Below are 13,098 nucleotides of genomic sequence, written 5' to 3'. Positions count from 1 at the left end.
TCCCGTGTATTATGCAAGTACCTGGGGATTTAAAGACAAGTGAGACTGGCCCTAGAAGCTCGCAAGTCAGTGAGAGAGGAAGAGTTCACTTATGTTTATAAAATGGCAAACACTATATTACAGATTTGTGGAAAGTATTATAATCCATGTAAGAGGGATTAATTCTGCAGGAGTGAGGTACAGATACCTTTATTTTCAAGAGGAGAGAGAGGGTATTCTAGGTATTCTAGACCTGTGTTTGGGGAATGATGAGCAGTGTGGTATGTCAACAGATGAGGCTGGGGGTGTGCTGTAAAGAATATCATATGCATTCATGACCATTCATCCCACTTTCCCAGGACAGTCCCAGTTTATAGCTGTTGTCCTGGAATCTTGTTCAGTTAATGTCTCCCTTCACTCTCTAGAGTGTCCTGATTTCTATGACAAAGTGTATGATTACTTCACTGATATAACTAAGACAAAGGTGTTTCAATGTTTCTTGAAGTAACAAGGAAAACTACCAGAGACTTTTGACACAGGAAAATAAATGATTCCATTGTATTTCAGAAACTCTAGTGGCAGTGTGTAAGATGTAGCAGAGGAGAAACCCAAGGCAGGTAGATTTGTTAGGAATCTAACTGAATAGTCTAGGCAGGGCTTTTACATTTTGTGTTATACTTTAGTAAATCCTGACAATGAACCAAAGAGGTGGCTTCTGTTATTCCCCAACTTAGTGGTAAGAAAAGTTAAACAACACATCCCAGGTCACATAGCTAGTAAGTGGCAGTACTGGGATCTGAACTCAGGTCCATCCTACTCCCCTGTCTGCTATATAATGCTGCTTTAAGATGTATTTTTTATTCTGCTATGTAAGGCTGCTCTCCTAGGGTGGGTAGCACTGAAAACTGGGAAGATGAGAGTATTTTAGAATTAAAAGGGACAGAGATGGTGATGGATGGAAGAGACTTTGAAACTTCTAATGCGAAAAACTGGAAGAATGACAACTACTGAAGAAGTAGAGTTTTGGGGATTAAACAAAATGATTTGGCTTTAATCATGTTATATTTTGAGTACCAGTGAATTATCCAGGAAGAGATATTTAGCAGATAATTGGAAATACAACTCAAGAATCAGAAAAGAGGTCAGGGCAGTATATATGAGCCTGGAAGTAATCAGAATGGTAAAGAGAAGAGCTGAAGCCTTACAAGGAGATAAGATCACACAGGCAAAGAGGATATACCAAGAAAAAGGATAAGGCGGAAACCTGGGGAAGACCTACATTTAAGTAGGAATGGAAGAACCGTAGCTTGCAGAACACACTGGGAGACAGTGGTCAGGGAGAGAATGTGTGTGTCAAATAATGCAAAGAGGAATAAAGAGAAGGAAGTGTGACTTCGGATTAAAGCAAGGCGATTCAGATGGAAGGCAGAATGCAGAACGCCCTGAGGTGAAGGGGGAGTGGGGAGGCTGACAAGGAAAGATGGGACAGAAAGCAAGAGAAGCTTCACGAGGATGCAGAGGCAAAAGAATGCTTAATGAAACGTGAGCATGTTTACAGGATGATGGGAAAGAGCCAGTTAAGAGGAAGAAACTAAGGAATATCTGATAGAGCAAGGCATTAGAGGAAGTAAATGAGGATGGGATTAACAGCATAAGAACAAGGTGAAGAGAGTAGGATGCTTCTTCCCAAAGCAGCAGACAAGGAACGGTTAAGACTGAGGCAAGTACTGAGGGTAGGGCACTTGAAGGATGAGACCACACGTGATGTAGTGGAAGGCTAAGTCACATTAAAAGAAATAGGTAGGGGCGCCTGGGTGGCTTGTCGGTTGAGCGTCCGACTTCAGCTCAGGTCATGATCTCACGGTCCGTGGGTTCGCGCCCTGCGTTGGGCTCTGTGCTGACAGCTCAGAGCCTGGAGCCTGTTTCGGATTCTGTGTCTCCCTCTCTCTCTGACCCTCCCCTGTTCATGCTCTGTCTCTCTCTGTCTCAAAAATAAATAAACGTTTAAAAAAAAAAAAAAAAAAAAAGAAATAGGTAAAGGCTGATAGAGTAAATGGATAGGTGGTGTGTGTGTGTGTGTGTGTGTGTAAAACTTATAAATACACATGTAAAATATATATATGAACTATATATAATATATATATAAATTTATACATATAGGGAGGGCATGATGGAAATATTTTATTAATAGAAGAATACAATTAAAATGACCACTGTGTTAAATTGTATTTATTACACTCTCTTTACTGGTATTTTCTTTTTAATTACAGATGAAATGATTAGCCTTGTCCTTCCCAACGGTCCTGAAGGATACCATTTACGCCCTTGATTAAAGGTAGCTGTGTAGCTCTGACTCCCAGGGAGAAGGGTGGGATAGCAGAGAAAGAAGGGAAAGGAGACTTGCCTTCTAAAGCATATATGAAAATGTAGGTGGGTAAGCAGCAGATTTAAGTTTGAGGCAAAAAGTGATCTTGAAATTTCCCTACTAGGAATTTGCAGTGTGTTAAATACTAATATAGATGACTCAACTTGACTGGTTTTGCTTTCACTGCTTTTGGCTAATGATATTTTATTTTCTGTAGTTGGTAAAATGGCTAACATAATTATGTATGAAAAACTAAGGACAGAAGTTGATCCAGAATGGGTCTTATGAGGCAAATGTAAATAAAAGTGGAACACTGTTGTGGCAGACAGAACTTGTTTACTCTGTGTTTTTTATTTTTCTTCTCTCCTGGCATAACCCTGATTTGGTTCAGGTACACAATGTGCCCAACTGAAACATTTTCTATCTCAGCCTCTCTTGTTGCTAGGACTGAGTAACCCAGTTATAACCAATGAAGCAGGAACAGAAGTCTGTCAGGGATTTCTGGGTAAGTTTTGCTTTTCCAAAACAGACATGGCTCCTCTTTCCATATCACTTCTTTCTTTCCTTCTTCTTTTATTTTTATTTTTATTTTTGCCTGGAATGCAGACAGAAGCCTGAAACTAGAGCAGCCATATTGTGACCATGAGGACACATGGTCACATGCTAATGACATTAGCACATGAAAACAAAAAACGCTGAAAAAACCTTATACCCAGAAGATACTATGGAGGTACTCTGGCAGCTCTTTAACTGCTGACCTCTGTTCTTCTTAAACTAGCAGAATAATACACCCCTATTTGGTGGGTTTGTGTTACACACAACCGAATGCAAAAATCTAATATAGCTAGCATATAACATGCTTTATAAGCCAGTTTCAGTTTCAAAGCAAGGTTTGGCTTAGACTGGCCTAAGATGGAATGTTCCCTCTTTATTTTAGGGAAACTTTCATTTATATTAGTGTTCTAGGATGTCCTCCACAGTTTTCACGTGCCTCCTTTTCTACTCTTTGCCCTTTTTTGTTTACTTCTCTTTCTCCTTACAGCTCTTCTCTTTTCCCTGACCTCTTTTTCTTCTGATCTCCCTCTGGCTGAACATGGGGCTAAACATAGACATCCTGGCATGGGTAAGGAATGGTGAAAATGAGTAAGGACAGATGTGTATCTATTGGAATTAACACATCAACAAAGTACTATTATTAGGCAGCTCTAAATAGCCTAGTTAAATGGGATCAAATGGCATAATAGTTTAATGTAATACAAGAATCTACCTGTTATATTTAAGTGTAATGCATATACTTGCACTACATACAATTTCATTTCACAGACTTGTAGGATCCAGATTGGTACATTTCTAGGTAAGAGAAATGGGCAAGTAGTCTAACCATTGTGAAACTCAAGATTCCTCATCTACGAAATTAAAAAAAAAAAAAAAAAAAGGCACTTACCTTGTAGGCAACTTTTAACAATCAAATAACAGTATAATGCTTAATGCATACTAGACACTCAAAACCTACATATATAAAGGGTTGTATCATAATTTATTTAAGCATTCCCGTATTGATTATCATTTGCAATTTTCCCTACTATAAACAATACTTACTTAAACACCTTTGGCTAGATCTATTTTCTTCTGCAAACCACCAAACCACCAATATTTCTCTAGGCCTGACGGCCTGAAGAGGAAATTGTTAAGTAGAAGAGTGGGAGTACCTAGTGTTCTGGAAGGGCCAAAGTGCCTTAAAAAAGGTGGTGTCAACGAAGATCCCATAAACGGTAAACCAGAATACATGTTTGCTCTACCTTGTCAATGTCAGATACTAAAATTATTTAAAAATTTTGCCAATTTGGTGACATGTTTTAATTTTAATTTCCCTGTTACTAGTGATATTCAATATCTTATGTTCATTGGCTATTTGCATTTTTTTCTTATAAACTGCCTATTCTTAGTGTTTCCCCACTTTTTTGCTGAATTCCTTTATATTGACTGAAGAGTTCCTTACATACTCTGGTTAGTAAACTTTTGTCTACTACATATGCTGCAATACATTCTCACCATGTCTCACCTGTTATGGTATCTACTTTTTCTTTGTAGAGAAATTTAACAATTTTAATAGTCAAATCTGATCACTTTTCGCTTTATCCTTCCTAGTACTGTCTTAAGATTTTTGCCCCCAAAGAGTATGAAAACATTTGTGTATATAACATTTAAATACATTTTTTATGATTTATGACATTTTCGTTTCTGGTTGAATTTTAAAAATTTGTCAAGTTCCCTGAAAAGACCTACTGGAATTCTGCCTACAATCACACTAAAGTTGAAGATTAATTTGAAAGAAAGTACAGTATCTCAACTTTACTCATAATATTTTAAAATTGGACATTCCTATTATATAGAAATGTTATTGATTTTCACTTGATGATTTGTACTACCGTTTAAAAATTTTTTCTTTAATGTTTATTTTTGAGAGAGAGAGAGACAGAGAAAGAGAGAGAGAGGCAGAGAGAGAGAGACAGAGGAAGACACAGAATCTGAAGCAGGCTCCAGGCTCTGAGCTGTCAGCACAGAGCCTGATGTGGGGCTCAAACTCACAAACCGTAAGATCGTGACCCAAGCTGAAGTCTGGAGCTTAACCAACTGACCACCCAGGGGCCCATGTACCACCTTTTTAAACTCACTAATTAAATAATAGATTTGCTGTTGATTCCAAGACTTTCTGGGTTGATAACGATATTGAATAAAAATGACAGTTTTGTTTCTTCATTTCTAGGATTTATACCTCTATTTTTACTTGTCTTTTTATATTGGCTAGAACTTCAATATAATGTGAAATAGTGTTGAAAATGGGTAACCTTCTTTTGCTTTTCTGACTTAAAAGAGAATGTTTCTCCTATTTCATGTAGTAACAGGTAACTTGTAAGGCCTAGAAGTCATCTGAATTTACAACACCAAGTAGTATGTACTGTCGTGTGCTATTCTTTCAGATTTTAAAATTGGGGTGATGCTAAGCTTTATAGAATGACATGGATACTTTCCTTTTCTCTGATCTACAAAGTTTAAATAATATATAGAGATTATCTCTTTTTTGAAGTTCTGATACAATTTCATCAATTTGATTCCTAACATTTTTTTCTAGGGAGCCATTCATTTCATCTAAATATTCCAATTCAGGGGCGCCTGGGTGGCTCAGTTGTTTGAGTGGCTGACTTCCACTTGGGTCATGACCTCACGGTTCGTGAGTTCGAGCCCCATGTGGGTTCTGTGCTGTCAGCTCAGAGCCTGGAGCCTGCTTCGGATTCTGTGTCTCCCTCTCTCTATGCCCCTGCCCCACTAGCACTTTGTCTCTCTCAAATAAATAAATGTTTAAAACAATCTTAAAAAAAAAAAGATTCCAATTCACTGGTATAGAATTACATGTTATTTTGTAATTCAAAAGATCTTGTGTTTTATTACCTTTCTCTTTTCTAATCTTTCTTATGTGTAATCTTTTTCCTCTAATCAAATTAGCCTAAAATTTTTCGATTTTTTTTGTACATCCTATGCTTTTTTAAAAAACTGTGCATTTCCTGTACTCAGGAAACAAAATTTCTTTGCAAATACCAATGTCTTAGATCAAGTTAGATAACTGAATTATTGAAATTTTGTGAGGTTGTGTGTATATGTATATTTACCTGAATGTTTATCTAAATATCTGTCTTCTCTGATTTGTTAACTTCTGAGGCATGTGTTAAAATATACTATGGTCATGGCTTTGTCAATTTCTCCTAGAATTTCAGTAGTTTCTGCTTCATATATTACAAAACTATGTTACTGAAAAGTCTGTAACGTATATTTTTGTGGAGGACTGCAATGAATAGAACATTTTCTTAATGTGAAGTGCTTTTTAAATTTTTCTAGCGTTAGTATTGCCTCATTTTCTTTTTATCATCTTTCTGATAATAGTAAACATACACACAACATCTATATATTTCATCTTTTTATTCTCAATTTTTCTGTCATTCTCTTTTAAGGTGGGGTACTTATAAATAGTATATGCTGAATTTTGTTTTTACATGTTTAATGTAAATGGAATTGAACTTCCTGATATGAATCATGATAACCAGTATGTGTGGTACGTGTGGTCCTTCCAGGCACGTTATTTTGTGTTCTATTTACCAGGCTTTGTTCTTCTCCCTCTTTGTTAAAATGATCAAGTTTTTTTTTTTTTTTAAATGTTTATTTATTTCTTTTGAGAGAGTGACTGAGCGAGTGAGAAGGGGCAGAGAGAGGGAAAGAGAATTCTAAGCTGTTAGCGTGGAGACCAATGTAGGGCTTGATCTCACAAACTGTGAGATCATAATCTGAGCTAAAATCAAGTAGGACGCTTAACCAACTGAGCCACCCAGGTGCCCCAAAACTGATCAATTTTTAATCACTTCTTCTTATCTCTAGACATTTGGGGTTATATCTCATATTCTCATTATTTTAATGGGTAGTTTTACTATTTTAAACCATATTTAAACCTCTTTTTGCCATTAATCAATCCTTCTGCCAAACATGACAATAACACCATTATTCATCCCTTCTCAAACTTGTCCATGTCAGGATTTTAGTTCCAGTGTATTATTAAAATTTATTTTCTGCATTCTGTGTGAACAATTATCTTACGCATTAATACGTTTTACAGCTAGAATGCTTTGTCCATTACTTTTTTTGGACTGTGTGTTTTTCTCTGTTTCACATTACACAAAAGTTTTTACTACAGCATATATTTGAGTAATCCTTTCAAGAAAGGGCCTGTGGGTGGTAAACTGATGAAATCTGCTTCTCTGGAAAACGTCTATTTGGTTTCCTCGTTCTTTGCCTTCTGGCCACCAGAAATGCTGACAGTATTGATGAGAAATCTAATTCCATTCACATTCTTGCTATTTTTTTAGGTAAGCTGCTTTCTTCTCCACTCTGAAAGACACCACATTGGTTTTCTCCTTATCAAAAATATCACAAGGATATGTGGTCATTTTGATCGTAGTTCACATTCATCCTGTTTGATCTTTGATGGGTCCTTTCAATCTGAAGGGTCGTACATTGCTTTAGCTTGGGAAAAGTTTTTCTTCTACAATTTATTTATTTCTTCGCTCCATCATTTCTTTTCTTTCCTTGTAGATTTATTAGACGAATTGTTTCTTTTAACCTTTCTTACACAGTTTCCACCTCTTTTTGTTCTCTATTCCAGTTGATTTCACTGACTCCCTCTTCCAGAACTAAATCAGTACTCAGCTGTGGGCATTCTATTGTGCATCTACTGAATTTCTTTTGGCACTGTATTTTTAAACCTCTGAAAATATATTTAAAATTTTGTAATTGCTCCTATTTCAAAGCAAGTGATATGTTCTTGCTTTAAAGATGTAGTGCTCTCGGGGTGCCTGGGTGGCTCAGGTGGCTAAGCGTCTGACTTCAGCTCAGGTCATGATCTCACAGGTCACGGGTGCGAGTCCTGTGCTGGGCTCAGTGCTGACAGCTCAGAGCCTGGCACCTGCTTCAGATTCTGCATCTCCCTTTCACTCTGCCCCTCCCTCACTCACACTCTGTCTCTGTCCTTCAAATAAATAAATAAATAAATAAATAAATAAATAAATAAATGTTGTAAAGATGTAGTGTTCTCTTGAATTAGATTATAATTTTTAAAGTTATCTCTTTTCTTTTTCAAACTGTCTTATCCCTTTGTAATGAGTCTTTGTAGTCACCTTGAGTCTTCCCTTCCAAATTGATGCTTTTCCTCAAAAGTCTAGTCCCTCCGTAGGCTGTCCATTTTTCATTCATAATGAAGGAACTGGCTTAATTAACACACACAAGTCTGCTACCTATTAGCTGTATTTTAGACAGTTTTCTTACTCTTATTGTGCCTCAGTTTATTCGCCTCTAAAAATGGGATAATAATACTTATCTCATGGAATTGTTCTGAGAATTAAATAAATTAACACAATACAAGTGTTTAGAACAATGCCAAGCACACTGCAATTGCTTGATACATAGTATTATTACTGTGGATTTCCTCTCCCATGGTGGGCTGACTGAAGTTTTCTTGTGGGTGAGGCATGACTGGTTACATGGACATGAAGTTGAGAGGCAGGGAGGCAATGGCCTTATCTCTCCAAAAACAGGTGTAAGACTGACTTTGCTCTCGTGGGACAGAACTTGAGAATACTCCTCTTCTGGACAGAACTTCATTTCACCTCATCTCTGACCATTGCTGCCTCCTTCCCACAAACTCAAAAACCCTGCTGTTGTCTTAGGACTCCACATCCACACCAAAAGTCCTTCCAGGAAAGTAGGTCGTTCTCCTTGCAGTGTAATTTTTAGGTCTCTGACTAAATGTGAATGTTGCCTGCCGTTAGAGTAAGGTGGGAGAACTGGGGGCTGGAAGTACTTCTGATTTCCTGATGGCTGTCTTACCCTAACTTTTCATCTGTTCACTTTAGGCTTCATGTTCTGCTAGATTTTTTCTTACCAGTGCAGTTTTCTTACGTGAGTGTTTCGCTCTGTGGTTTTTATTTTCTCTGTTACTGTTGATATGTTCCCATTTGCTTTCTAACTGCCAACAACTCTTCACAATTTCTGGTCAGCTAATGACATTCTTTCATTTTGTTTTTAGTGTTCATTCTCTTTTAAAGAATGTGTTTCTGTCTTTTAAATAGATTTGGGGCAAAGAAGAGGGGTGGATGCTAGTACTCACCCCTCTAACTTGAGTGAAGACATAGTTTTCATACTAGTTACCACACTAGTATCTACTGATCACAAGCATGAGACCTATTTAAGCACTGAATCTACTTTTAGAGAGAGAGACACACATTTATGTGTATTATACACATTTTAAATCTCAATAAATTTAATCAAGGACTTATTTTACCATTTAAAATGCAAAGCAAAAAAAGGCATTAACACATTGAGTATTCTCATAACTATATATAATAGTTCTACGTATATGTATGTATGTGTCATATAGCTATAATGATACAGAATTAATGTAGAGACTAAAGTAGAATCATTTTATTCTTATTTTCTTTTAATAAATAGAAGAATACCTGGAATACCTGAAAGGCTTATAGTCCATGTTCCCAGCATTTCTCAAGGCTTCTTACCAAATATGCTCTTATTGTCCATAATTTTACCTATCGATTTGTATAATGTATTTTGAGGAAAAAATTCACTATCAGCCATTCTTGCTTTTTTCCCCCCTTATTATTGAACTACCAAGACTAATACAGCACATCACTAAGCAAAAAGTGCTATTTACTATGCAAAAGGCACAGTCAGTGATTGGCATCTAAGACCAATTGATCTACCCATTACCGCTATCTCCCTACCCCCACTAGCACTACTATGAAGCTATTGATTTAAACACTGTCGATCGGTTTCCATTTTCTGATTTTGGGCAGGCCAATTAAGAAAGTGAGTAATTGTGATTACATTGCTTCAGGATCAATTACATTTGATGCAAGACAAAGTGTTCTTTTTGGAACATATAAAAAATAATTTTTGATCTAGTATGCTTATGTGTTTAATAAAATCTAAAATAATTTATATATTCACAACAGAAAAACATTAGTGTAAATGCTTATAACAGCTAAGGCTATTTTCTATATAAAATAAACTCATAATTTTCCTAAAATTCGTTTAAAAGAAATTGAGAAAAAATTGTTCATATACACTCCCCAATGTAAGACAAAAAAATCAAACACTACCTACATACTTATCCCTAAAGGTATGTAGTTAATTATAAAAGATAAAATGCAAGAAAATGTCCAATGGGTTACAGAGGAAAGAAATCTTTGTAATGATAATATATTTAAAGAGCCCTGCCTCATTATATAGAAATCTAGCAGGTTCTTCATATAAATTGATAAGAAAAAATAATTTTTTTTAGTTCTTAGTTTTGTCCTAACTTGGTCCACAAGCTTTGTCATTGGACTCACATTGTTGAAATCATTAAAATGAATATACCTCTGGTGTTGGAGGCAAATCTATTTAGAGTGATGTTACTCATAGTCCTGTGCTCAGTAATATTGATCTCTGTTGTTTGTCTAATAGAAAAATAATAAACAATTACTAGGCAATGTTGGGAAAAGTAATCAGTTTTTATATATCACTAATATAGCAGACCTCCCAAAACATAAAGGTGATGATCTGCATAAAATCAATGTGTTATGCTACATTGCTTATATTCATCATTGCAGGTTTTCAGCAATAAATGGTACAATATTAGGCCTGAATTACTGGTAAACTGAAAAGACATATGGAAAAGAAAAGTTCACTATACTTAACCTATAAATTTATTTTAAAATGTCTATTTCCTAAACTTGCTGATTTTTATTGTAGCGAACAAATTCTGTTGTAAACTAGCTAAGATTTAGATAAATAAAATGTTTCAATTCTTTTTAGAATAAAATCAAAGCAACTTCAAATCAAAATAACAAATCATATCCTCGATCAGAAAAATGTAGGAGTTCAAAGTTAATTCTGAAAGATGGATGAATACAGCTTTGTATTAATTTGCTAACAATTCCTAGACTTTATCAGAAATTTATAAAACATTATATGAAAACAATAACTATAATGAAACCCAAACCTAGAAAAGCTCTTTTGAATAGTATTCACCCATGAAACCTTTGCCAACTGTATAAATGTTCTTCAAGTTTTAACAAAGGCAGTTTATAAATTAAAGTAAAAAGGGAAAAATGTATGGGTGTTAGGTACTGACAGAATCAATAACTGTTCACTTATGAAGCTCAAGATAATATAAAAGATATTTCAAAACATATCTTTTCTGGCCTATTCACTATTATTAAGGTTTTTAATTTCTCCTGAATTTTCCTCATGAATTTTCTAAAACTGTAGAGTTAAGTAAAAAAACATTCAGCAGTAGCTTCTTACTTTAACCAACAAACTGTGAATTTCAATCATATATGGCAGACTGTAATGGCTAAGTTGGGTAACAATACTAAAAATACATATGCCGTAAACAATGTGTACAACTATTCTACAGCAGTGTAAACATTGCCAAAGAAAGACATGTTTGTTTAAATGGTTTCTCTCTCAAAGAAAAAAGCTGCTGAAAGCCTGCTTTTTGATGTGCTATCCTTTACAGGTAATATAAAATATAGGAGAACAATTGAACTTACCACAACTGGAAACTGGCAGTCTGAGTAGAATCACAAAAGTCAATACCCATTGAAACGGTAATGGATCCCTCAGGCTCAAGAGATTCTAGGAAATAAGATAATTTAGACATGAAACCATGGAGGATGTGAAAAGGAGGCAGACAAATCCCTGAAAACTTACATCGTGTTTGTAGTTTGGTTAAAACAGTCAAATTTAATGATGGCTTATAAGAACAACTTCAAACTAAGAATATTAAAGCAAATTACAATTTCATGATTTTGCTCAAAGGCTTTCTTTTCACAACTCAAGTCTGCACATACTTCAAAGAACACATCCTGTTTCAGAAATATACCTCATCCTGAGAAATTTCATGTTTTACAGTATTGTCCTTAACGTTACTGAAAGTGAGAAAGAAATGTATTCTTGTTTGGAACAGCTGTAAAGGACTCACTTGGTGCTTTTAAGAGATTATGTACTTAAAATTGTGGAGTATTTACTCTAGATACAAAAAGTAAATTTGAAAAATTTCCCAAATTCCAACTGGAAATAAAAATCCAAAATTTAAAAATGCAAATTAAAGCAGAGCTGAAAAAAGAAATTAATTTGTATTCAGAAATTAACCAAGACAACTGGCATTATAGGAACCCAAATAAGTCTAAGTGCATGATTCAAAGACTTATTGGAAGAATATTTAGGAGTGAATTAGGTTATCATGAAAAAACAAATAAAAGGGTTTGGAATTTCTGAAGATTCATTTTTCGATTAACCAAGAATGGGAAATAGCTGTATCAATAGACGATACTGGTCCTTTTCAATTGGCAATGCTAAAACTTAAGACAAACAACATTTTATTCTGCTATGACTCTAAAGCTTGGCTACACATGAGACTAGTGAAGGATTTGAAATATATACCTATTTGGTACAAATATTTATATATAAGTTATATATTTAAATTGAAACCATCCACTTCTAATCTCCACTTTGCTCAAAGTGTTCAGTATAACTGCAGTCATACTGTACAGAAGCTTTCTATTTACCTTTATTCTGTATATATCTTATAGTTTTATTTCAGCAAGGGCACTCTAATCCAGTAGACTATGACTATCGAAGGGCTTATCGATAAATATGGTTTGCCATTTAATGCTAACCATGACAGAAATGATGGAACAGACAGGACAAAGAAGAATTCAATAAGGTTATTATATTAAGAAGTATGCTTATGTTTCATAGGTTCAATGAAGATCAGGCCTCATAGGAAGGTACTCGTTTGACGTTGATTTTAAAATGTTATGAGTTTGCTAGTGGTAGATGTATGTTGGTTTGCTGATTCTGATTTGAATTTCATTTGTTTATAAACCTAAAATTTATCAGGATGCTACACAAGTACCAGAAAACTTGTTGCCTAAATCTTTAGCAAACAGGCTTTATTGTAGAGCAAGTAACTGTAATGATGCTTTTCTTGCATTTCTCCTAAAGCTACACCTTATCAGTTCACAGCTCTGTTAGTTACACTGATTAGTCATATTTTTAAATTTCTTTTTAATGTTTTTACTTATTTTTGAGACAGAGAGAGACACAGCATGAGCAGGGGAGGGGCAGAGAGAGAGGGAGACACAAAA

General features: G+C 35.2%; 1 protein-coding gene across 3 annotated transcripts in view; it reads right to left on the bottom strand.

Annotated features, from left to right (window-relative positions):
* The window catches only part of AP3B1 (adaptor related protein complex 3 subunit beta 1), a 264,795-nt gene that overhangs the window by 19,465 nt on the left and 232,232 nt on the right, over positions 1–13,098 (bottom strand). For all 3 annotated transcript variants that reach the window (XM_060635498.3, XM_060635493.3, XM_060635494.3), the window contains one exon: positions 11,500–11,584. In XM_060635498.3, coding sequence (XP_060491481.2) covers positions 11,500–11,584 — 85 coding nt within the window. The remainder of the gene's footprint in view (positions 1–11,499; positions 11,585–13,098) is intronic.

Source organism: Panthera onca, chromosome A1 (assembly GCF_046562875.1).
Source record: "Panthera onca isolate mPanOnc1 chromosome A1, mPanOnc1 haplotype 2, whole genome shotgun sequence".
NCBI lineage: Eukaryota > Metazoa > Chordata > Mammalia > Carnivora > Felidae > Panthera > Panthera onca.
Note: the sequence above shows the minus strand (reverse complement) of the source record. Positions and strands in the feature narration are given on the sequence as shown.